The sequence below is a fragment of the Xiphias gladius genome, chromosome 10, assembly GCF_016859285.1.
Source record: "Xiphias gladius isolate SHS-SW01 ecotype Sanya breed wild chromosome 10, ASM1685928v1, whole genome shotgun sequence".
Lineage (NCBI taxonomy): Eukaryota > Metazoa > Chordata > Actinopteri > Istiophoriformes > Xiphiidae > Xiphias > Xiphias gladius.
In genome coordinates this window covers 6,570,415-6,596,172 of record NC_053409.1, presented here as the reverse complement: position 1 = coordinate 6,596,172, position 25,758 = coordinate 6,570,415, and the positions used below count along the sequence as shown (strand labels likewise).

The 25,758-nt window shown below is 42.0% G+C and overlaps 4 protein-coding genes across 23 annotated transcripts in view; 2 read left to right on the top strand and 2 right to left on the bottom strand.

The window, feature by feature from the left end:
- rock2a (rho-associated, coiled-coil containing protein kinase 2a) overlaps window positions 1-8,966 on the top strand; it is a 35,618-nt gene extending 26,652 nt beyond the window's left edge. Inside the window, exons 18-33 of one of the 4 annotated variants that reach the window (XR_005708207.1) lie at window positions 45-205; window positions 456-640; window positions 763-832; window positions 1,325-1,428; window positions 1,642-1,828; window positions 2,016-2,109; window positions 2,216-2,310; window positions 2,553-2,744; window positions 2,859-3,027; window positions 3,333-3,403; window positions 3,499-3,587; window positions 3,748-3,826; window positions 4,000-4,267; window positions 4,414-4,627; window positions 5,943-6,074; window positions 7,234-8,966. Coding sequence is in view for 3 of the 4 variants with exons in the window: in XM_040136681.1 (XP_039992615.1) it covers window positions 45-205; window positions 456-640; window positions 763-832; window positions 1,325-1,428; window positions 1,642-1,828; window positions 2,016-2,109; window positions 2,216-2,310; window positions 2,553-2,744; window positions 2,859-3,027; window positions 3,333-3,403; window positions 3,499-3,587; window positions 3,748-3,826; window positions 4,000-4,267; window positions 4,414-4,627; window positions 5,451-5,529 (2,057 nt within the window). In the remaining variant the exon portion in view is untranslated. The other 3 variants (XM_040136679.1, XM_040136680.1, XM_040136681.1) reach the window with 3 other exon arrangements.
- A 109-nt stretch (window positions 8,967-9,075) lies between these two features.
- slc66a3 (solute carrier family 66 member 3) lies at window positions 9,076-15,398 on the bottom strand. Its single transcript, XM_040136682.1, has 7 exons — window positions 15,120-15,398; window positions 13,042-13,124; window positions 12,623-12,692; window positions 12,418-12,475; window positions 11,863-11,983; window positions 10,536-10,577; window positions 9,076-9,611 (listed from the first exon to the last, which is right to left on the bottom strand). The coding sequence occupies exons 1-7, from the start codon at window positions 15,263-15,265 to the stop codon at window positions 9,511-9,513; spliced, it is 621 nt and encodes a 206-aa protein (XP_039992616.1). The 5' UTR covers window positions 15,266-15,398; the 3' UTR covers window positions 9,076-9,510.
- Window positions 15,399-17,075: 1,677 nt separating this feature from the next.
- On the bottom strand, window positions 17,076-20,326 carry c10h2orf50 (chromosome 10 C2orf50 homolog). Of its 3 annotated transcripts, none has more exons than XM_040136750.1 (4): window positions 20,063-20,326; window positions 17,978-18,209; window positions 17,755-17,794; window positions 17,076-17,303 (listed from the first exon to the last, which is right to left on the bottom strand). In XM_040136750.1, the coding sequence occupies exons 2-4, from the start codon at window positions 18,199-18,201 to the stop codon at window positions 17,106-17,108; spliced, it is 462 nt and encodes a 153-aa protein (XP_039992684.1). In that variant the 5' UTR covers window positions 18,202-18,209; window positions 20,063-20,326; the 3' UTR covers window positions 17,076-17,105. The 3 variants fall into 3 exon arrangements, with proteins under 3 accessions (XP_039992684.1, XP_039992683.1, XP_039992685.1); XM_040136749.1 differs by lacking the exon at window positions 20,063-20,326 and adding an exon at window positions 18,713-18,739; XM_040136751.1 differs by lacking the exon at window positions 20,063-20,326 and adding an exon at window positions 18,303-18,375.
- The window catches only part of LOC120795145 (CAP-Gly domain-containing linker protein 4-like), a 38,094-nt gene continuing 31,873 nt past the window's right edge, over window positions 19,538-25,758 (top strand). For 4 of the 15 annotated variants that reach the window (XM_040136746.1, XM_040136735.1, XM_040136734.1 and 1 more), the window contains exons 1-5: window positions 22,329-22,382; window positions 23,299-23,439; window positions 23,896-24,035; window positions 24,420-24,513; window positions 24,773-24,934. In XM_040136746.1, the coding sequence (XP_039992680.1) occupies window positions 22,367-22,382; window positions 23,299-23,439; window positions 23,896-24,035; window positions 24,420-24,513; window positions 24,773-24,934 (553 nt within the window). In that variant the 5' untranslated portion in view covers window positions 22,329-22,366. The other 11 variants (XM_040136739.1, XM_040136736.1, XM_040136745.1 and 8 more) reach the window with 11 other exon arrangements.

Sequence of the window (25,758 nt, the reverse complement as noted above, 5' to 3'; positions counted from 1 at the left end):
CTTCACGTCCTTACATCCTTGTCTTGTCTTTAAAACCCATGCAGAGCTGGAGCAGAAGCTTGCCGAAGAGCGAGCAGCCAAACTGCGCCTGGAGAACAGAATACTGGAGCTGGAGAAACACAGCAGCATGATGGACTGTGACTATAAACAGGCCTTACAGAAACTAGATGAGCTGCGCAGACATAAGGACCGCCTCACTGAGGAGGTGAGTGTTTATATTCTATGCAGGAGACCAGTGAAGTATGTGTTTAGATATTAAATGCCACCTACAGAAACAACTCGTTCAGCTTATGTAACATTGTGTCATTTCTGAGGTGGAGAAGAATAACTGTCATTAGCAATTTACAAAAAAAGGAAGTTCAGACAAAGCAATAAGACAAATTCCGCATTATAAACAATAAACACACTGGCACTCCTCATTTCTCCCTCCCTCTGTATTTCTTCCATTCTTTCAGGTGAAGAACCTGACACTGAAGATTGAGCAGGAGACCCAGAAGCGTATCCTGACTCAGAATGACCTGAAGGCCCAGAACCAGCAGCTCAGTGCTCTGAGAACTTCAGAGAAACAGCTCAAACAGGAAACGAATCACCTGCTGGACATTAAACGCAGCTTGGAGAAACAGAACCAAGAGCTGCGCAAGTCAGTTTACAGTTGACTGTTTATTTTATTTCAGTCTTTGCTTGCAATCCTATCTACTCGAGCCTTCACACCTTGCCAAAACAAGGATGATGCGTAATGCAGGTTTTCGTTTTTGTCTACAGAGAAAGACAGGACACAGATGGGCAAATGAAGGAATTACAGGACCAGTTAGAAGCTGAACAGTATTTCTCCGTGAGTCTGTATTCTGCTCTTTAATTACAAATGTGGCTGTAAAGCGACAAAATGCAACACGTTATGGTTCTGCATCTTGCTTGCTGAGTGTGTGGGCTGTAATGTGCCATCAGAACAACATTCCTTTTATTTCAGTAGCTAGTGCATGTTGTGTGGATTGAACAGCTGAACCAGTGTTCACTGTTCATTGTAGATCCCCCTCAATTTTTTTTAACGTATTTTTAGAATAATATAAACATTACTGATCTGTGTTAATTGATTGATCTCATGCTTCATGGAACTTGAAGGATATGTTTCCCTTTATCATAGTTTTATTGACTTGCCTGTCAACACACTATATATTCATTATTATTCAGGAAGAAACATTTGCCTTTATGAAAATTTCTTACTTCTTGCCATGGTAAATGTACAGTAATAGGCTGTCACACAGTGTGTGTTAATATATTATCTGTGAGCGTGAGTTGTATTTGACCTGTTTCCTGTGTTTTCCAGACGTTGTATAAGACCCAGGTTCGTGAACTAAAGGAGGAGTGTGAGGAGAGGAACAAACTCTACAAAGACGTGCAGCAGTCTCTGCAAGAGCTACAAGAGGAGAGGTGGTTTTGCTGTTTGAAAATATGTTTTCTTTTTAATCCACTTCAAACACCAATGATAAAATCCAATGGCTGTTTTCTGAAATGTGACCAAAACCAAGAAAAAATGAGGAAGTAGCAGTCCGTTCATTTACACCTACGAATGATACCTTTTATATTCTGTATTAGTGATCAATAATTGTTCAGTTTTTGATCTTGCTTTTTAACTGCCTTCAGGGACTCGTTGGCGGCTCAGCTTGAGATCACTCTGACAAAGGCTGACTCGGAGCAGCTGGCGCGCTCCATCGCTGAGGAGCAGTACTCAGACCTGGAGAAGGAGAAAATAATGAAGGAGCTGGAACTGAAGGAAATGATGGCCCGCCATCGTCAAGAGCTCGCTGAGAAGGACATCACCATCAGTTCGGTGAGCTGCATTAACCTCTCACTCGCGCCTTCATGGGATTACTCAGCACATAAACACACAGGACGGTGTAAATGCTTTGCATGCACAAGCTTTATAAAGACACAGTGGAAACAGAAATACATTTTAGTGTTCAGGTTGGACAGCAGGTGGCAGCAGGTGCTCATAATTAGTTTCCTGTTGTGTGCAGCTGGAGGAGGCCAATCGCACGCTGACAAGTGATGTCGCCAACCTGGCCAATGAGAAGGAGGAGCTGAACAACAAACTGAAGGAGGCAATAGAAGGTATTTAAAATGTTTCAACTTCAGACGGTCAACTTCAAATCTCATAACAGGCGAATTATTGTTGTTGGGGTTCACATTTCTCATTTTTTCTGTCCTTATTTTTCAGAGTCAGAGAAGTCAAAGGATTGGGAGCAGCAGATCAGCCAGATGAAGCAGGCATTTGAGAAGCAGCTGCAGTCCGAGAGGACACTGAAAACTCAGGTTATTCTGCTTTAAGCTTCAACAATCGTACCATGCACGTGCTTCACTGTCTCTTACATACGCTCGGACAGCAGCTTGAGAGGTTTTGTTTTAAAAAATAAGAGACTTAGAGATAAGACCAACCATTTGGATCTGGGTTACTTCTCTGGGAAGCACCATCGTCAGGTCCTGAAACTGTCGTACAACTAGACAACTCTGAGACAAGTGCAATTGTGAACTATCGTACTCATGTCTGTCTACAGGCTGTCAACAAGCTGGCAGAGATCATGAACAGGAAGGAGGTCCGTGGCGGAGGCAGTCGCCGTGGGAACGACACAGACATGCGGCGAAAGGAGAAGGAGAACAGGAAGCTGCAGTTGGAGCTGCGGTCGGAGAAGGAAAAACTCAACAGCACCATCATCAAATACCAGAGAGAGATCAACGAAATGCAAGCGGTAGTTAGCACAGTCACACAAACGCTGGTGTCCTTTGTTCACTGTGAGTTGACCCCAGTATTTTTGATTTCTCTTGACTGGACCTTGGTACTTTCTTTTGTTCTTAATTCGTAGCAATTGGCGGATGAGAGCCAAATGCGTATCGAGCTGCAGATGGCTCTGGACAGTAAGGACAGTGATATCGAGCAGCTGAGGAACCTCCTGCAGTCGCTCAGTGTTCAATCAATGGACTCTGCCAGTGTTAGCAGTGGGCCAGAGTTTGATGCTGACGATGCGTACACAGGTAAAAGCTTAACAACTGGGTGAAACTTTCCCAAAGAGGTCAATCCAGAAAGACAGAATACAGAAATATCTCAAAAATGTGGGAGTTAGACGATGCTGGGGCGTTTGAAGGAAATAAAATACACATTTTTCTGGAGTAAAAAAGATAAGTTTATGTCCAGATAGTTATTTTTACTTCAGCTAGCGACCACATTTTGGGACATTTCATGTGCAGATGTTGCAGGAAATAATTTACCCTCTTGCATGATTAAATTGCTGCTTATTTTTATATACAATATTTCACGTGTCATACTCTCTCCCACCTAGAAACAAGGCTTGAGGGGTGGCTCTCTCTCCCTGTAAGAAACAACACCAAGAAGTTTGGATGGGAGAAAAAGGTATGAATAAAGGGAATGAAGCGGCTTTGACAGTGTACAACAAGGCTTGTCCTTGATAAACAGGATTTCTTACAATATCTGTTCTGTTGCTGTAGTATGTTGTAGTGAGCAGCAAGAAGATTCTCTTCTACAACAGTGAGCAAGACAGAGAGCAGTCCATTCCCTACATGGTGCTTGATATAGAGTGAGTATAACACCTGGATCTGCCTCATCACCAGTTTTAGTTTATGCGACCATTATTTCCTGTAGGAGTGTTGACTGTTGTATTCAGATGCAGCAGTTCACATTAATGCAGGTGATACGTTTTTAAAGGGAATATAACAAGACTAATTTCCATCACACAGCAAACTCTTCCATGTGAGGCCTGTCACTCAAACAGATGTGTACCGTGCTGATGCCAAAGAGATTCCCAGGATATTCCAGGTCTGTTTTAGCTCTGCTTTAATGTTTTTATTATCTTCTGAAGAATATTATGCTGTTTTATATTTGAACCTCTGGCTAATGTGAATAATATATGATGTTTGAGTGATTGTTGAGTATCAAAAGCACAACTTTTGACAGAAGTCCTCCGTCCTGATCTTCTATCCTCTCTCCAGATTCTTTATGCCAATGAAGGGGAAAGCAAAAAGGAGCCAGAGTTTCCTGTGGAGCCACTGGCCATTGGAGAGAAGTCCAGCTACATCTGCCACAAGGGCCACGAGTTCATCCCCACGCTCTACCACTTCCCCACCAACTGCGAGGCGTGCACCAAGCCTCTGTGGAATATGTTCAAGCCGCCGCCTGCTCTGGAATGCCGGCGTTGCCACATTAAGTGCCACAAAGACCATATGGATAAGAAGGAGGAGATCATTGCTCCCTGCAAAGGTAGGAGGCTCCAGTGCATGGTTTTACCAAACTAAGAACTAGGATTGGTGCAGCATTAGTGCAGTTTTAAGGTTTAACAGAAATTTTTTAAAATAGTAATAGAGTGTTGATGCTAAAGGTAAATTTCTCTTCTCTTTTACCACCAGTAAACTACGATGTGTCTACGGCCAAGAACCTGCTGCTGTTGGCCGTGTCCCAGGAGGAGCAGCAGAAGTGGGTGAGCCGGCTGGTCAAGAAGATTCCCAAGAAGCCGCCGCCACCAGAGCACTTTGCACGCTCCTCGCCACGCGCGTCCATGAAGGTTCAGCCCAGCCAGTCTATGAGGAGGCCCAGTCGACAGCTCCCCACCAGCAAGAGCAGGTAGAGTTGCAGACAGGAGAGCGTAGATGAAAAGTTTTTGTTCTCTGTACAGGCTGTAAAAAAAACAAAACAAAAAAAAAAACAGAAAATGTTTTTTTCAGTATTTGACACACTGGTTTTATTCCTGTTTGTATTTATGTTGGATTACTTATTGAGTCACCAGGGAGAATGTGTTTTTGGTTACTAATGCACACAGTTTAGAAAATACTCAGATGAAAGGGACCATCTGCATACAGACCAGGGTAAAAATGGTATATAGGTCCAGTATTTGCTTTTTAGTTAAACTAAACACATTGTGTATTTATTGTATAAATGATCAGTATTGCATTTGCTGGCTCTGAGAGGTCTAAAGTTTTTCTGGATCATTTGACATGTAAATTGTCCTATTTGAATATGCTGAAAGTTAGCCACTGTTAGTCTTTGGCCTCTTCATGCCAGAAAATGCCTTCTGTGACAGCCTCATTGGTCAACCCCTATTAAGAGGCCGTCTACAGTGCATCCAGGTTACCAAAAGGTCAGACGTTCCCAGAAGCAGTATTCATGTTTCCATACATCTGTAAAGTTTTTTTTTTTTTTGAAACGTAGGAATGTGAGGAGCCGGTCTTGTTCTTTGCATGCAAGGTGACCTCAGAAAAGTTGAGCAGCTTGTCTTCTTCATGTCCTCGGGTCAGTGTCGTTGTGTCTCTCACGACCTCCCTTTTCGTAACACACCTCTCTCTAACGTGAGAACGGCTGCCAGGCCTGCGCATGACAAGAGTTGGCTTAATTTACAGATATCTGCATTAATTGTTACCTGGCCATCAGAACTGATCTCCCCTTTCAGATTTGAGGACTTTGGTCTTCAGGACTGGCACTGGGCGTTGGATGAAATCGATGATGACTGTTCCTCTATTCATTTCTGATGACCACATATGGTAACACAGTGTGCAGTGTGTGCTGTGCAGTGCAGTGATTTCCGTGGCAGTGGAACACTGTTTCCACGTGAAAAACCATGATTCATACATCAGCTGTCCCAAATTGCAGGGATTTATTTATTGTTTTCCAAAAGAGAATGAAACACTGGAGATCAATCCTGAATATTTATGAAAAGAAAAGTGTTTTCAAGACCCTCTGCTTTTTATTCTCTGCTAACTTGAAAAACGTGGGACCCTTAAAAATAGTGTTGTCTTTAGGGGGGTAGCTGACCACATGGACTGCATTAGCTTTGATATTTCTAAAGGTGCTCCGGATAAATGTGCTGTTCTCTGGTCACATTATCCTGTTAACGTCCTTAAAAATGTCTCACCCAATGTGACCTTGCATTCTCTGACCTCAGCCCTCGCAGGTCAAATGGCTTCAAAATGAGGCGAGAAGAATCCAACAGTGGACACTGGTATAAATGACGACTTCCCTAATCTTTTGCCTCCTTCAGCCGGATGTTTTCCTGTAAACGACTAAATTCCTAAATGTGTGTATGTTTGTTTACAACCAAAAAGGTCTTTCTGCACTGAATGGGGGGACGCAGTCCTGGTTGTCAGTTTGTGGTGGTGGTGGCGGGCTGTGTGCACATATGTTGGACCCAGGGCTAGTATGGTGTTCCTTAAATGTGAAGGAGACATTTGGCTGTTCACCCGATAACTGGCATCACTTCACTGCTGGGTGACTGAAAGGGAAGCCGATCTATTCATCATTGCCTTCTGGGTTAAAATAGAACTTATTCACTTTTTATACTTTCTATAATTTATTTAGGGAAGGCACATGTCTAATTGGATCACTTTTTTTGCACATGCACTCTTGTGAAAGTGATAATATCTTCTCTGTTGGCTGGTTTATCATTGTTTGCAGTAAAATTAATTACGGTAAGGTTAAAAAAAATGTTATATAACCTTCCCTTTAAAACCAGAGCCTGATATATCTTGATTTCAGCTTGTTACAAATGTACTGGTATCAGCATATATGTTGGATGACCAGTAACATGAAACTGCAGAGCACAAAGATACTGTAGGTTTGTTCTTTACTCCCTTACGTTGTTTTTCCACTAGAAGAGAGCACTGTCCAAATAAGAACATATCTTGGTCACAGTTCTTTAGAAAATTTAAAGGATACCTATCAAAAATGTCTTTTTTATGTTACAAAACAGAACTCAGCCAATATATTGATATATATTTCAATTTTAATTTATTCCGTAAGTCTCAAGTATCAGTATTGGTTTAGGAAATCCAGGAGTTGTCAGGCTGTACTTAACGCCCTAAAAAAGCTGCGGTTTGGTGAAATGGTTTAAATGGGGGGGGGGGGGTCATTTTATCAGAGCCAGGAACAGAAACTTTCACATCAGATTCTACACACTGCACCCATAGGATTGATTTGGTTCTATGAAAAAAAAAAGTCGATGGTATTACAACCAACTTCTTGCACACCGTAAAGTCTTCTTGACAGGCGTGGGTGTGTGTGTGTGTCTGTCTATATATATAGATATAGAATCCTGCACAAATTCATAAACCTTTATTAAATATGTGAGAACAAGTGATACAGGATTCTTTAGTCTTCCTTAAATCTATAATCTCTTTGATATATCATTTAGGATTTGCTCAGACTAACCTTGCATCTGTTTTTCTCTCTTCCTCCAGTTAACCTTGTTTGGGAGCGTGGTGCATCTTCGAAGTGCTGGGATGTTCTTCCTAAATCAAAGACTGTATACAAAGCTCCGTTTGCAGAACAGCACACTGAACAACACATCACTTCTCCACAACCCACCCTGTCCTGCTTCAGCCTGTGAGAGTTACAAAGTCTCTTTCCCCTTTTGTTGAACTGTAGCGGTTCGATCTTTCCAGCAAGCTGGATGGCTTGTAAGCGTATTAGCTGAAGTCTTCTCTTGGTCCCTCGACTAGAGCAATTTGGTGTCTCTGGGGGGGCTGGAGCAGCTCGTTCAGCTCCCACAGAACATAAGAGAGCTCTTAAACGCCCGACTAGGGCTCGCAGGAAGGGGATACACTTACCTCAACACCTCTCACCAGGACACGCTGTCTGATTGAAGGAACCAGCAGGAAAACTCTCGACTCCACCTTTGGGAATTCTTGTGGCCAAATAAAAAAGACATTTTTGTGTTTAATGATTGTGAACAATATTAAGGGTTTAATGGGGAACACTACACTCAGAAGATAGTAAATCTTTTAATTTCTTGGCTAAATACAGTTGAGTTGAACTAGAGTTGAACTTGATCCCAGATACAAGATCTGTACTTTGGCTTTTTCAAACTCTTTAACATATTGTTTGTAGCTTCCTGCTTCTCACCATTCTGCTTTCAGGTGCGTGTCCACACGGGTCACAGAAACTTGAATAAAGCACTCAAGCAAACGAGCCGGGACTTTTGGGAAAGTCAGTCAGGTGGGGCAGGAGTGTCAGATTCCTCTTGAATTTGAGCACATAGTTCCTTGAGTGCCTCTTATTCAGGTTTCTGACTCAGGCGCGCTCTGAATCACTGGTTTGTCGTATGATTACAGTAACGGTTATAAGTGAACAGAATCTTGCTCTGAATGGCATTAGATGGAGGACGAGACATGAGATCCTCATAATCTTACAAACCTGCACTGTCAGTTCTGAGGGTTAATGTTTACTGAAATCAAGGGGTGCACCGTTAATGCTTTTCTGATCCGAGCTCAGCTCCTTTGTTGTTTGAATGTACATCTGGGCTTTACCAGAGACGACACACAAGCATTGTATTACTTCTATCCGAATATATACTTGACTGAAGCCCCCTTTCATCACCAACTACTCTGAGTGAACTTGCATGTGTTTGCCTTTTCAGGCCTCACCCTTGAGTTCTGTCACCCACAGGCCTCCACCTATTAACCAATGTAGTTTTTCAGTCATTCCTGACAATGAAAATGAGGGGAATTCACCAATGAGAAGCAGAAACATTGAAGGTATGCAATCATATGCCATGAGTCAAAATACTGAGCAGCACTATTCCATTGAAAGTTTTTTTTTTTTTTTTTTTTTTTAAGTGTTTGTCCTGATATTTTTGTATTAAAAGTAACCAAACTCTGAGTTTGGGCACATTGTTGTGTGTATGTGGCTTATATAACAGGTGAAGAGTAAACTATGTGAGTATGTGTGTGTGTGTGTGTGTGTGTGTGTGTGTGTGTGTGTGTGTGTGTGTGTATGTGTGTACTGAGTGCTCTCCTTTAACCAAGAAGCATGTTTTATACATATAAATATACACAGTATATATTTTACATGCCTTACAGTGCACATTATATTATTTATACAGCCTTGTCCACTTTGTATTTAAGGGCTCTACATCCAGATTGCATGTTTGCTACCAAACAGCTCTATAATAATAACCACTTCAACAATAAAGACATGGATGTGCCTTTTGGTTTTGGATTATTTCTCTGTCTTAAAATCTCTGAGGCTATTATGCTTTAACGGATTTTCATGTACGACACCGGAATGACCACAATGTAAGTAGCTGAAATGTTCGTTTTATTAAAATAGTTCAGAAAAGAACTTTACACTTAGAAAAGCTATTCAAAATAAAGTATTTTTATCCTGAGTAGGAAGATTTCAGATATACTTTACTTGTGCTATCCTATCAAATACGCTACTTTTTTTTTTCCATGTACAGTATGAAAAAGCATAGGTCTCTTTTTTCACTACAGTTATAGCAGTTATCTGGTCACTGGAATGGTATAAAAAGAAATGTGTGGGTTTAATACTGAGGTAAAAACAAAATGAATATCACATTTTATGGTTTGAGTATCACAAAAGAATCTGACATAACCGTTGTTACCCTTCAGTTTCCTTCAGTACTGGCTGTGTCCAAAGTAACCCTGTAAACTCATCAAAGAACAGCCTATCAGTGTGGTGACCTCCCAGTCAGCCCCGAGACCCGGCTTTAAAACTCAGTCTTCTTTCTTGGAGCTGCTGCTGCGCTTCTGGTAGTAGAGCACGGTGAGCAGCACCCACAGGTTCAGCAAGGTCATGGCGATGAACCGCACCAGGACTGGGACAAAGGGAGAGGTTTCGTGAGAATAAAGGTGACGGGAGCTTGTTAGCGTGATTCGTAAAGCTAGAGTTTCTGATCTGTCGTTACAAACATTGATTACTGAACGATCTGCTAGTTAAAAGCTGCTAAAGTCAATGTCCCTTGCTCTGCCTGCCTCTGTGAGGGTCAGCGGGTTTCATTTAAGGTTATAATAATAGTTTTATTCTCTACATAAAACCATGAGACATTCCCGAGCTCTGCAGAAAATGTAGCTTCTTCAGATTGAAAAAGCCAGAATTCTGACGTCTTAGACCGTTGAGAAGTAGCCATTTGGACCTGCACACGTTTTTAACCTAGATCACTACTTCCTGTGCATTCATGCAAAGTAGTGAACTGTACTGTACTACTGTGCATGTAATTCTTTCATTTGGTCTTTATCAATAACCAGAGTCCCAAAACGCCTTCTTTCAGCCTCCTGGTTCCCTTTCACCTCCAATTCTGACAAGATACTTTCTTATGTTGTGTAGAAATATTTTGCCTTTTTATTGAAATAGAAACTCTTGCCAAAGAAAAACAACTATAGCAAGGCCTATTTTATATTTCACACTGCACGTTTACTTCATTTTCTCCCCTGAAAATATGTAAGAGTTACAAACCTCATCCAAAATTAGGTTTTAAAAGTCAATTCTCTAAAACGCAGTTCCTCAGGAGAGCGTAGCCATCAACTTTGACTATTCACATTGTAGATGCTACCGACTGAGCACCAAAGAAGCTGCGTTCTTATGAGATTTCACTCCTGCCTCAGTGCACACCAGGTTTCCTCATAGCAAAGCACCAGAACCACAAAAAAAAAAAATCCTTTATTCATGTAAAATTATAATGATAGTTATTTAGAGAACAAATCTTTTTCAAGAGTTCCATTTGTAATTGAGTCTGACTTACCCTGCATGTCTCCAGTTGTCACTGTGGTGGTGTAGATCCGCGCTGAAACGAAGAGGAAGCCGAGTTAACGACGTCCTCATTATCCAAGAGAGCGTCTAATATTTAATTAATGACGTGTTGAATTGCCAATTTCTTAAATTAGGAGCCGATTTAATAGTATCATACATATTAATGATCTGAAATATTACAGTAATAATACTTTAGGGAGAAGAAAAAAAGTCACAGAAAATTTGTAAGCCACTTCTGTACAGCATTCTATCACTTTTATGCCGCAGCGCCGGCGACAGCCGTGGCAGCAGGCACGTTTGCGGGTTGGCTGTCAGTCCGTCCGTCCGTCCCATTGTCATGCACGCGATATCTCATGCCGTGAGGGAATTTCTACAAACCTAGCACAAACGTTCACTTGGACTCAAGGATGAACCGATTAGATTTGTGTGGGTCAAAGGTCAAGGTCACTGTGACCTCACAAAACACGTTTTGGGCCATAACTCAAGAAACTAACGCTAACTATGGCAAAATTTCACACAAATGTCTAATAGGGTAAAATGATGAAGTGATGACGTTTTATATCAAAAAGGTCAAAGGTCAACTTCACTGTGAAACACTCTGGCTCTTATTCAACGCCATAACTCAGGAACAGAAGGGGAAATTGTGGCCATATGTCATATTTGGTTGGATACTGAATTGGTGACACTAATTTTGGGTGGCCACCTAGAAACTGTGATGATTGTATAGATCTTTGCCGCCGGATAGAAAAGCCTTCACTACCTATAGTCTGGACAGACATGCATGTCGACTGCAACTTGACTGGTTGGCAGAGGCATACAACTGCGAGACGGTAATTGAAGTTTATCATCATCCCAGGTTTCAGTGATTGGACAGTGATCACAACTTTTCCAAACTTGCGAAATAATTAAATTCCTTGGCATTAATTATTCAAATTTAAAGCTGCCATAATCAGTATTTTTTATGAAACATAATAACAAAGGATCAAATGAGGATCTGTACATTCAAAAGGAATCTGACCCCACAGAGAATGATCAGCCTACTCTGTAGTTCCCCTGGTCTTAGTAGCTTTTTGACATCTAGTTTTGGTTTCACTGCCCAAAGTTTTACTTTTGGTTCCCTCTGGTTGGTATCACTTTTAGCCGTTTTCATTGCCAAAGCTCTAGAAAAGCACTGTATGCTACCTGTCCTCCAACAAACAGCAGACAAAGTCAGCGACTAGCTGGAGAACATGATGGGGCGTTTATGAAGCTAAAGAGCCCGATACTTCCCTCGGGAGCCGATGGCGAGCAGAACAGGTTTTCACGTCCAGTACACTCACCCACACATGTGTAGGTAGCCATACCCCAGGAGAGGGCGCTAACCTGTCCGGCGTCCTTGGATCTCCATAGGCATTGCAGTTGGGCAAATTTACTGGCTGCACTGATGAATGTGCACAGGCTCTGAGAAGAGAGTGGAGGTCAGGCTGGATAGGATTCAAGGGACATGCTCAAGTGTAGATTAAGTCCTTACATAGTTTACGTGATTCTTGTTCACACGATGCCACGTCTTACCAGTTTAATTTCAAAAAGGTTTCAAATGCTTTTTGTAGCTTCTAAAAAATTTAACTTTAAGGGGGAAAACGGTTGCAAGATCAATGCTCTCACTTACTTATGTGCCATAAAAATGGCTTCAGACTCCTTCATCTCATTAACCAACTAGACTACTTGGCATTTGGAAGGCCTGGGTGTCCTCCTGAGATACAACAGGTGCAATGAGCTCTGGATAACTGTCTGCTCAAATCTCCACCTCATTACTCCTGACTGATGACATGCCATTCTTTTGATTACTCTCTGACATACTGGGACTTATGATTGATGCTGCACGGACTTCTTACCATAGCCAAATCTATGATCCACTTCTCCACGGTGAGGAGCCTCCAGCCACCGACAAACCTGAACACATCATGTTAAGGCGGTGACACGGGACATGAAAACGGCATCGACAGAGGCCAATCATTCCTCATTCGTTTTCTTCAACACTGAATGAACACTTTCACATCCGGTGGTATTAGATAGTGAAACTGGGCGGTGGGAGGATACACCAAGGTGTAGATGAGGCTCTGCTGCAGGCTGCCGTTGTAGTGAAGAATCAGGAGCAGAAGAATGACATCTGAGGACACAGGGCAGGTTGTAACACGCACCGCTTTAGGGCAAATGGTCAACAGGCTAAACGTTTCACAGGACTGGGCTTGATTTTTATTACACTGTCTCATTAACTCGTTCAAAATATACTAATATTTCTAGTTTACAAAACTTAACTTTGCTTACAAAGACATAAGACATCTGACTCCTCTTTAGTTAATATGTCATAATTGGCTGTCAGTTACAGGCCTCCAGGGATTGACACGGGCTGAGAAAATGACTTCAGTTACTCACCACATCAACCACGCAGATGATCTACTGATTTACTGTCAATTCCCTATGCATAATAATAAACCGTGGGCATACAGTTGTCTCACCTTGAGCAATGAGGATTGGATATTCCAGGTATGTTGGAGGTGGGTAGTCATAGTACATCTGGTACGTTACAAAAACAATGAACCTGTAAAGCAGATGGTGTCAGGTTATGACGCTGCATTGCAATGTTCGGCAGTGAAACACTGGAGCCACGTTCAAAAGTAAATATAATAAAAAACTGATTGATGAGAACACTCAAGGTTTGGGGGTAGTGAGGCGAATTTTCACGTCAGCCATCCATACTACGCAGAAGCTCAGGCATTGTGAATAACAGACACACCGTTTACTAACCGAACAGCGGCAATCACTGCTCAATTCACTCCTTAATGGAAGCGGCTGGGAAAAATATGTTCAGCAAACGTGATAAACAAAGTCGAGGGGGTGTTTTCCTCAGCTGTCCTCAGCGAAAGAACTTCTGAGACTCTACAGGCGAGGATCCTGTTTACCAAGCTAACATGCAGCTGGACGCCTGTGCTTACAGGCTGTCGATGCGTCTCGGTGTCTACAAGCAGGCAAGGCGATGGCTGAGAAACGGATGCAGGTCGACGTTGCCATGATGATGAACAATCAAAATGAAATCCAAGTCAAAGCTGCACAAGGCAATTTCATATGTCAGACGTGTCAAACTGCTGTTACAAGTGGCCTTTTGTCGGTAAACCCCACAGAGCGCGTTCACGTTCGCCAGCTCTACACAGTGAAGGGATGGAACGGCGAAAAGAAGCGCTCTCTCACTGACTGCAGTTGAGGAGACAGATTTGATTTTTACACTTATAGGGCTCATTAAGTAAGCTATGGACTTTATCGAGGTCTATCTGAACACATTGCCAGAGGCACGGGCTGCGGTGGCATGTAATCGACATAAATAACAGGTACATTTAACCACATTCAGATTCAAGTTTGACCCGGTGTGAACAGTTTTTTTTGCTGCTAATCAGGCTGGAAATGAGAGTTCTGAAAGCTGGAAATCTCAGCAACTGGTGGAATCATTCCACAGTCGGAGGTATTGATCAATAAAACTCAATGGCGATGACAAGGGTGAATGTACGCCAATTTAACTGGGGAAGATGCTTTTCTGGACCGAAGGCACACTTTGTAATTGAGGGCTGATAAAAACAAAATTTATTACTGCATAGACATCTTACCCAGTGCAGCTTACGGGCTTGGCTATTTCGCTCTAGCATGCACAATGGCAGCAGGCTGTCACTTACCAACATAGTAGAGGCGTCTAAGACAGTGCAGCTACTGCCAGGCACCGAGGAGAGACAGGACACTGAGAAATGACACAGCCTTGCAGACACAAAGCCGCTTAGTCCCAAACTACAAATCGTCCCCACAACAGTGAATCCTCATATATTCAAGTTTTAAAGCGGATTCTGATCACACCTCCTGCTCGATACCTGAGACCTACTTCAAGGACCCAGTCTACTGCACTGGTTTCACATCAGACGGCACAGCAGACACACAGAGGCCAGTCTTTCCTCGCCCTCAGTAAGTCAAGCTGAATTCTCAGCTTTTCTAAACAAAGCACAATTGTTTCAGTGTTAAAACCCTCGACCGTAGGATTATTTTTATTAGAGGGCCGATTTTCACTTGCGTGCCTCAAAACTCAGTGAGCCTCCTCATGTCCCATTTAACACTTCATCTAGAAATAACTGGATGGTGGAGACATAATATAGGTTTTAACGTTTTATTAAAATAAGAGGTCGGTGGTAGTTCCGATTTAAGCCGGATTTACCATTTCACACCGTGTAAGGGATTCAGTCTTAGATCACATTTAGGAATATATACGCCCTTACCTATAACCGAGGCCACAATAAATCCGAAACATTTTTAAATGGAGTTTGGCGGGTACGCTCTCTACACAAGGGATTTACCCGGTGAGGAACAGGAAGACAACATCACATCAGTATAACAGCTGCATTGAAGACGGGGTAAAGCGGCGTGCCACATCACACTGGTCCCACGTAATTGTCCCTTGTTGTTACCAAGTCTAAGACACTTCGCAGATCACAAAACGGCATCAGCCCCCCCCCCCACACCCCCCACACTACTCAAACAAGTTAAACTTAGGGTCCCGTACCCGACCAACTCGAGCAGAAGACTGTTGAGGCTGACCCCAGCCGATGACTTCGCTCGCATCAGTGCGAAGATCTGCGGGAACTTCAGCACCATGCACACAAACAGCGTGCTGACATTGGCGGCGTGCAGAAACATATCCGACTGCATTCTCGGGAGACGGCAACGGGCAAACACCCGGACTTCAGAACGGCGGGTCTCTGAGGGTTTCGCCAGGACTGGCGGCCAAGACGCGCTCACAAGTGTCAAGGTAACGTCACCTAGAAAATCACTTCCGCTCTGCACTTTCAAAATGACAATGACGTCCGGCTTGGCGTGAAACCAGCGCCGCAGTATCTTTATGTATGTCCGGTGAAAATATAAAAGTAAAAAAAAACAAAACAATAATCGACGACAAATCTTTACAAGTTTAAAGATAACTACCTATAGATAAATAGATAGATATATGGATAGATGGATAGATAGATGGATAGAGATAGAGGATGGATAGATGGAGGATAGCCTTTTATTTCGAAAGCGGACTTCTTTGATTTCCTTTATGATTCTGTCAACTTGACGCGGTTTCCCGTCAGCTCGCGTCTCTCTCACTTCCGCATACATCCGCTGAAAGCTGATTGGCTCGTTGTGCGCACAAGTTGCACTTCGACATTCTTGAAGCTTCACTCTGAGAACGGGGTCCTCTCGGCAGTCACTCGATGGAAAGCGTCTAAGCACTGTCCGCTCAAACAACTCTTTAAATTGCATCATATTGTATAATCTGCTGCACTGATTAAACTGTTGATATTATTCACTACTTTTATCACAACAAAATCCATCCACTACGCTCAGATTTTAAAATGCAAAATCTTTATTCCAGTGAGATGTTGACTTTGATTATAATGTAGACACATCCAAAGGATACAGTCGTCTAAAGAAAACTTTTACAGATTCATTGGGGACCAACATTTATATTCAAATTTAGACAAAGGGGCAGTGATTGATAGCAGCGTAACAATTAACAGAATGGCATTTTAAGGCAGCTACAACAGTGCAAAAACCTGAGATATGCTGACAATACCACGAAGTGCAGCTGGATAAACCACATTATTCTGAAAATGTTCAATGGAACAATGGCTTAGGTCCTGAAAAACATCTAACAATATGTAACAGCTAGTTTAGGTCCTTTAAGTTTAAAAAAATAAAACCAGTTTAATACCAAAATAAAATATGTACTAATAGCATCAGTAACTAAGATTCTCATACGGTAAATTCTTATGATAGAGCTGTTGTTAAACTGCATGCTATGTTTTTTTTAAGAGTGATCTATATAGGGATCTTTATAGGGACCATCCACTTGCATGCTTTTAACTTTTATTGTTTTTGTTTTTGTTTTTTTTGCCTTCTCCTTATGAGTCCTTGCAACACTGGCCTATTTGAGTACACTACCTTTGTACAGAGAAACACAGTGGTGATACAACTTTTAACTCATCCAAATTTGATCAGGTCTCTTTTTGATCAAGTATCTGATTAAACACTTGATGGAGCTAAAATGAAATTAATCTGATCTGCCATTGTCTTCCCTTCTCACCTGCTTGTAATTGGTAAGCGAATGCCTTTAACATTAAGTCTTGTACTCCTTGGAATGTAACAATTTTTGCCACAAAAAAGCAAACCCTATAAATAAACACACTTTCTGGGCACAGGTATAAATATGATCAATGAATTACCACTTATCTGGTAAATTAGCAGACGTAGGACAGCAAACATCATTTTCTTAGGATCAGACATGGCTTATATGTAGATGTCTGTGTTTTACTTAAAATTCAATCCCCATGAAATTGACAAAAACAAACAAACAAACAAAAAAAAACAACTCACAACATTAACTCTATTCTCACCTAGGCTGAACCACTGAGCCATGGTGAGTAAGGACAGTCAAAGCTTTGTAGAGTCCAGGCTAAAAAAAACACCTGACGTGCAGGGATGTGAAGTGTCTCAACTTCAGAGTGGTCTAGCAGGGCAGCATCTCTGGATCCTGCTTGCGCTTGTGATGGCTTCCAGACCGGAGTAACAGCCTGTCCAGCCTGACCAGTTCACTCCCCAGTGGAGTGGACAATCGGCTGCCAAACATCTGGTTGGTGGTGTTGGGGACGCGATCAGAGAAGGGCGGCACGTAGCTGGGTAGAGGCTCCTCTGACTTCAGCTGTCCCTACCAACACACAGGGGTAAAATTGGAGCCAGATGTTTGCTGGCAATCATTCCGCTGTGGAATGGCTTGCAGATAAAGCTGACATTAAATTCATCAGTCAAATATTACGGCAGGTTGATGTGCCATTATGAAGAATTACTGGGAGTAACAATATTTTAGATAAATGCTTTTATTGTCAAAAAGTCAAATATTTCAGTGCTCAGGGCTGAGCATCTTATTGTCAAGATAAATAATTGAGATTCGGTTAATATTTCTAACGTTTTCAGTCTACTTTCTAGTGTATTGTAAAATTATTTAGGCATATTAATTTGAAGGTATTCTGGCTTATAGCATTGGAAATGATGTTCAGGTATAGTTAAACAGTAGGTAATGAACTATTTTCATGGCAGCCTTATTTAAAAAGCAATCTTAATATCATTAGAGCAAAGCACATAGTCTACATTTTTCTTACCATCTGATCATAGTTCCTGAGAAAGCTCCAGTTCTTCTCCCTGTGGACCATCATTTATTGATTAGGCTGAATCCGTTAAGCTTTAGGTTAGTCCGCCACGACCTAAGACTGACTCCAGGATTTCAGTTCGTAACCAGCAACATCTGTTAGAAATAAAGTCCCGCGGTCTTATTTCAACGGTTCCGTGGCTCACAGAACACGATCCAACCAAGGCCATACTCACCATTCCCGGAATCCTCTCCCCTCTCTCCAAACCAGCTCTTTCCACACTCGGTCCTGTTTAACGGGATCACCCTTGTCTGGGTCCTGCTCCAAGGACACCACGTTTCCCTTCGGGCAGCGCGGCCTGTCCGCGGGGGGCTGGGTTGTTATCGGCCTTGTTCCACTGGATCGTTCCGGTAACCGGTAGCCTGCGGAGGACACGCGCCGAACATTGGTCAAGTCCATTCTGCTGGCTAGAGAGAGAGAAAAATGCAACTGTTCAATACATATAGTAGATAAAAAACAAAAAACAAAAAAAACAACAGTTATTTCGCATGTAAGTTAACCATTTGGGGTTTCTGCGCCAGTGAGCGGAGTCTATGTAAAGCAATCACTGCAGGCCGTTTTGTTTGCGTTTCCATGGAAACGGTGTTCAGACAACGATAGCCCCCGCTGTCTTCACCAGCTGAGGGCAAACGACAGTGCTCTCGCAACAATGCGTAAACAGGCCATAAATAACACGCAGGTAGGCTACAGCAGCAGCCACAGGGAAGTCGCTGCAAGTGAGGAACTGATTTTTGGCAGAACCGGTCTATAGCCCAGATAAAGTCAAAAATCAAAAATCCACCACGTCCCCTGTGACTGAACTACAAACCGAAGCAAAGGTTTATGCATCTTACACTGGAATAAACTGTGTCCAATGCTATTATTTAATTGTCGTTAACCTATCGTGTTTGCTGTTTTTGGCCTTACTGACCAGAGTTCTTGGTCATGATTGCATAATCAGAGGACACCTGGCATCAGCATCATCATCTCGCTCACTCTTTTGACTGTTGCCATATCCACTAGATAGGGTAGTGACTGTTTTTTTTGGGGGGGGCAGACCTAACTTGAACCAGTGAGACTGATGTCACCGAGAAAAGAGCACGTTCTGAGACAGAGGCAGCCACAGGTGCTGCGGGGTCTTCAGGTTCAATGAGCGGCATCCATCGGTGAAGCTGCCCTGAATAATGGCCTTTCTGAATTTTCATTCAAGGGGAGTGTCCAGCATCCCACACATTGCCATACTGCCCCTGGGAAATTACCTTCTGTTGGATGGAAAAATGGCTATGGCCATAGCCACCCAGACTGTGGCAGTAAATGATGAGGGGGTTGTTGGACTTAAAATTTTCCCCATCAGCAGTCCAACCCTGTCGCACCTTGCTATACTTAAAAACATGACATTACTGTTGTTTTTTTGGGTGGGTAGGCTGTAGAAGTATCAGCAAAGTGAGTGTATTCAGTGGAACAGTGGATTTGTCTAAGGGTAATTGTGATTTCCAAATTTAAAATAATTAAAATGTACCTTAAACTTACAAATAACATGCATAATTCAGGGGTTTTGGAAATTATTTTGAAATATTTCAAAAATAATTAAAATATTTAAAACAACATTTAATCTGGAAATGTTATTTGCATCAGAACTATAGCATGCTATTCAAACTGTCATCCTTATTTTATCTGGTTAAAGTTGTGTATTGTAGTTTTATGACATTTATTTTAAAGACCGGAAGTGTATAATGAGGGCCTTTATTCTGAAACCTGAATGCTAAAACAGGATGAACTTTAGCTATGTAGCACACACATACAAGTGACGGAAATTAAATCCGCGATTACCTTTCTAGTCATTTTCCCCATGAGCGAATTGAAACAAGCAGCAAGGTCAAGGTAACGTTATTATTTTTCTACGTACTGTTAGCTACCTAACATAATATTTATGCCAGTTTCTAGTCGTAAAGTTCATTTTAAGCAGCTAGAGAGCTTGGGCCAACATTTGTGCTAGATAACATCAACGTAGGAGCTAACGTGAGAAGGCACCTCATCTCTCTTGGCAACTTTTTCCAAAATGCATGAGCATTAAATCAGTGGCAGCTAACTGCTCACAAATACTAGGCGTCAATTGAAACACATGTGTTGTCTCTTATCACTCACTGAGCCCGAAGCGGCTATTAAACATACGCTAGCCCGCTAACAGTTTCCTGTCAGCTACCTGGGTTAAATAACAGTTGTTAACTTCTGCTGTAACAGCAGCAGATAATGGGGAAGTCAATTAAATAAGTGGTAAGACCTCTTGCAAGCGAACACAGCGTCGGCTGTCTTCAGTGCTACAAACGTGTGAGATGAGGGAGTGGTCACTGCTGTGTAGGTTGATCTCTTCGGCTGTAATCATTTAGTTAACGCTAGCTTAACCTAGGTTAATACAGGAAACAGCCAGGTTAAACCGTTACTAAATGTCAAAATAGGCAGCCCGATATAAATGATGTATTAAACAATTGTGTATTGTTATGTTTCTGTGGAGCAATAATTATATAGCTGTTTGTGAAAGACTTGTAAGAGTTTTGCCTGCAGTGGTATGCACACAGGTGTTTTCAGTTATTTAGGCTGATTATTTAGGTGGGTGGAGCTGCAGGGGACACGGGATGTCAGCAAATTACATGTACTAATAAAAACGATAGGCGTGTCTAACTAGGCCCATTGAAAACACCTGAGTTGGCGGACCGTTTTTTTGTATGTGTAGGGGGCGTCGAGGTTATTCAAGTTAGTGAACAGCTCCCAAATGCTGAAACAAAACCAAGCTACACAGCGCAACATTGTATTTCAATCAGTGGCGTTCAAATTGGCTTGGCTTGATGTTTTTAATTCTGTATTTTACCCATATAATCAACTAAGGTTGTGTGCTATGCCACAATCATACAGCATACAACTGTGTTGTTGTAACGGTGTTGCGTTCAGCATGACATTTAATAGGATCACAGACACTCCAAAACAGAGCCAGTCAGAACAGCTAGTTTGTTGGTCTGGAATGAGTAGAAATAAAGGAATGGGTGCCAAAATGCTCCGAGATATCAGTTTGAAATATGTCACAGTATTATCTCTGCATCAGCTGTGAGGATGTGAACAAGATGACATCATGGATCAGACAAACAAGGAGAGGCTTATTGCAAAAGTAGGCCATTGTCCCAAGTCACATTGCAAAATCCTAATCTCTAGGCAGCCAGTCACTCAGAGATGCAGAGGGAGTTACTCATCTCACTCTTCTCAGCAGGGATCACAGCATGAAAGTTGGTGCTGAAAAACTGCCTGAAATGACAATTTATTTTCTCTGTTTAACAGATCAGTTAAGGTATTAGAACTAATGTCAATTATCCAGTCAGTACTTGTTTTTTTGTCTGACCTTGGTTTGTGATGTGCGTAGTTTTCTCTGATATCCTTCTGCAGTCTTCTTTTCTGTAATGGTAATTGGAAAACACCTAGTCAATGCATTTGCTGCTGAATGTGGTGTCGAATTAATGCAGTTTAAAGCTTGGTCCTGGCATCAGCTTTTAGCTCCCGCTTAGCCAAACAGACACTTTAAATGATTGTCTTTACACTTTATACTGTCAACCTGAATTGGCTCAGGATTTCAGTTGAAAATTGTCTTAGTTGCATTGTTTGTATTGGTTTATTTTAGGATTCCTGAGAAGTACTACTGTTATTATCTATCGCTCATACCACTAAAGCGAACCCTCACACAGCAGTTTTACTTGAAAATAGATTATATAGCCTTACTCACATCCTGATCCCCATCAAACTGTACTCAGATTAAAAATTTATTTAACAAAATAACACTATTTTGTTAGACCCTTACCCAAGCATTCAGCCAGATAGTCAGATAAGAAGCGAGAAATACAAGGGGCCTTTTTCTCAGGAGACATTTTGACATGTCAAAGCAGGAAAAGCAGAGGTGTAAAAAATAAAATTAATGATGGTTGAATTCCATTTAGCTGCTTCAGTGTCAGTGTCGTGGTATTGTTCATGCTGTGTCACTTTCACACTGTCATGGCTCACCGGGGCACTTGAATAGAACCCCTCTCTTCCTGGAGCTAGTAGGGAACAAGTGCCTGTGGGTGCTTTCGTAGGGTGATGCTTGCTGTCAAGGGGAATTGCACACTTGTCCTAGTCACAACCAACACTTTGCTGCCCTTTTATGCAATGTTTGTTTGCTCTGTCACCCTACAACCACATTCTCTGCATTGTGGGTCTTAATGGTTGACTAGTCAGATGAGCTGGCACTGGGGTCAGCAGTGCACACGACTGGAAAGTGAGAGTTACATTCCAGCTGGGAAGAGTCAGAAGTGAGAACACTATCCCTTGAAAGTGTGCAAGCTGTAAATAGCCGCTGGACCTGGTAGTCAGGGATCAACGGGGTATAACCAGAGAGAGGGGGTCTGCTATTGGAGCATGAGGACGGGACATTCTATGTGCTGGGGAGTTATTTTGGGAGGCAGCTTGGTTAGATTTTCTGCTGGGCCAAGTCTGTGTCTCTTGATTTTAACTTAGCTGGACTGGGAGGCTGTCATGGAGATCAACAAGAAAGAGGATAAAGGAGAAGATGACAGTGAGTGTTGGTCAGTTGGGAAGATTTTAGGTCCCTTGTTTCCTTTCCAGGCTTAGGCCTGTGTGTGTGTGTGTTCTAGTTCAACCAGTTTTCTGTCATTTTCCACAGCCTCCTGTTTTCCTTTTACCGTGTCAGTATTTCAAGATTAGGCTAGTAGTTAAGCATATGTTCACCATGAATCATAAATCTTCTGTAGGAAAACTAAAACCATAAGTCGAGCTTTGTTTTATCCCAGTTGAAATTTATTTTTACTCTAATTCAGATTTTCGAAATCTGTAACCCTTAGGCCTGTATATCAGATTATCTTGTTGGTTTGATAGTTTAGATAGGTCTTTACCGATAATCCTCAAGTATTTAGTCCTCTAACATGGCCCCATTATACCTCAGGATGCATGGCACTCTCCTTTTTGCTTAAATGCTAGAGATCTCAAAATACCATAGCATATACAATATGATATTTTGCGCAAGAGTTTCAATTTTTAGTATTGCATTTATATAGAAACTGTAATACTGTAATATCAACTAATCAAATTGAGAAATCAGTTTATTTGTAAGAGAGAATTCACGAGTCAGTTTGTCTCGGAGTGTTCCACTTCAAAAGTCTTTGAATAAAAAAATGCACAGCGAATAAGAATATCACTCTAATGTAAACAATATTAAGGCTATAGGTGTTTTGTGATATTATACTGTATAGATACTTTTATCTAATTAATATCCCTTTTAGGTTTTTAATCAGATGCAGTTTTCTGACTAACATACTGAGAAATACTGAGAAGCTCACTGTTTTAGCAGGATGTTGCAAGATCAACCAAAAACGTCAGTGTAGTCATGTCTCTTCATGAAAGAAGTGGAGTTCTCATTGTTTCACTGAGATTAGACCTACTTGCATTCTCAGAATAGGACTTCTAATATTGCTCCATCCACAGGCCCTGAGGGGGAGATGACAAAGGAGGATGTTTCAGAGCCTGTCGAGGGGGACACTGTCCTGGGCCACCACACTAGACTCTCTTCCCATCAGCGGCCTGTTATCCACCAGGTGGCCTCTGCACCCATGCCCAGTGACTATGGTGAGGATCTGCACCCACACATACATTGAGTACATACATCCATTGATGTGTGTGACATTTCAGGCTTATTAACACACAAACTACAGAACTGAATAGTCTGTGAAAAGGTTGGATATCACATGCTTTATGACTGGAATTTCAACAAATGTTTCCATTGAATTTTTGATAATGCATTTGAAATAATGATCAGCTGAGGATTATGATTGTTGGTTGTTTGATCAGTGCAGCACTAGGTGAGACTAATCAAGATTCAAGCAGTAATAATCATGTCAGCTGAAATACAGATGATCCTGACGGAACGAAAAAGCAAAAGTCCTGAGCCTGAGACTGAATCGATTGAGCAGTCTGTTGCAGAAAAGGAACATAAAGGTTTGGATGCCAGTTCCACTAACCAAGATGAGTTACATTACAGTGAATATACCTGTCTTTTGTTTGTGTGCCCCCTACCACCTCCAGAGTTCTCCTTCTTTGACCCCAGTGAGCTGCAGTGCCGGGATGTTCTTCTGGATCCCAGCACCACAATACCAGAGCTCTTCGCTGTCCTCAGGCAGTGGGTGCCCCAGGTTCAGAGGAACATCGACCTTATTGGCAATGAGGTGAGGCCATCCTCAACTCTGTATTTTGGTTGCTGGGGGAAGCCCTGCCAACCCACTGCCAAACCACCTCCAGCCAGAGTTACACAAAGTAGCTGCAATGCAGTAAATTGTGCAGAGAAGCACTCATGTCAAGGGTAAAAGCAGCCGATTATTTTCTCTCACTTAATAACTGCTACCCTTGAGAAATAAATGCCTTGTTTCAGTGTCAGATTGCGCAACAATTCTGGTCCAAGTTTAAAGATGAGTAGAGTTATGAGAGGTCCAGCTTACTTCTCATTCATCAGATCAGTGTCCCTGAGCTTCACTTTATAGCACATTGTGTAATATTTCTGCACAGTGACACCAGGTCCTTAGTGGCACACTACATATCTTGTCTTTGCACAGATCCTAAAGAGAGGCTGCGGTGTGAATGATCGAGATGGACTGACGGATATGAGCCTCCTGCACTACTGCTGCAAAGCTGGGGCCCCGGGCATCGGTTAGCATTGACAGGGGTGTTGAATTAACAATCTCAAGTGGGCTGTAAAAGTATACACACATCTACTGTTTTGCTTGTCTGTTAGTTTCTGTTGCTACTCTCAGAACTGAACATAATCCTTTATGACTCAGTAAACACTGTTATTCATCAGTATTACTTGTTAAACACAGTCCCTAGAGCTGGCATACTGTCTGTTAATACAACACCCACAGCACCTCTCCCCAAACATACATAATTGTATTCCTCCTCTGTTTCCCAGGTGATGCAGACACGGCAGCCAGCTTTGCTCAACAGCTCCTTGGCCTGGGTGCTGATCCTAACCTTCGTTCACGCTGGACTAACATGAGGGCCCTGCACTACGCTGCCTACTTTGACGTGCCCCAGCTTATCCGAGTGGTGTTGCATGCCTCCCAGCCTGGAGGTAAGAGCAGAGCTCCAGTCAGAGGAGACGGGGGGCAGACCGCCGAAGCAGTCAGTACAGGGCGGACTTTTCGGTTTTCTAAACCAACTGCTTTGAGGATTAAGACCTTAGTAATTTATCTTTTTCCTGCAGTGAACATACTGAGTTGCCAGTTTATTAGGTGCAACCACAGTAGCTACATTTAAAATCTACATTTAATACAATCCAATACAACACCCTGCGATTAAGCCTGACTTTATTTTGCTAACCGTAGTAGGTGGCTGTAGTTTGTGGTGCTTTTGCATTGTGCGGTAAGGTTTTTCTAAATTGTCCACCCCCACCTCTTGATATACAGTTAGGTCCATAAGTATTTGGACAGTGACGCAATTTTTGTAATTTTGCCTCTTTGCACAACCACAATAGATTTGAAGCCATCAAGATGTAATGGAAGTGTAGACTATCAGCTTTAATTCAAAGAGTTTAACAAAAAAATATCCCATTAAAGGTTTAGGAATTACAGCCATTTTTATACATAGTCCCTCAAAAGTAATTGGACAAAGTGTGACCTGTTTCCTCATTATTTCATGACAAATTAAGCAGATAAAAGGTCTGGAGTTGATTCCAAGTGTTGAATTTGCATTTGTTAGCTGTTTATGGGAATTCTCAATATGCGGTCCAAAGAGGTGTCGATGCAAATGAAGGAAGCCATAATTACGCTGAAAAAAACAATTCAAATCAATCAGACAGATGGCAGTAACGTTAGCAGTGGCCAAATCAACAATTTGGTACAAATTGCAAAAAGAAGGAATGCACTGGTGAGTTAAACAACAATATAAGGCCTGGAA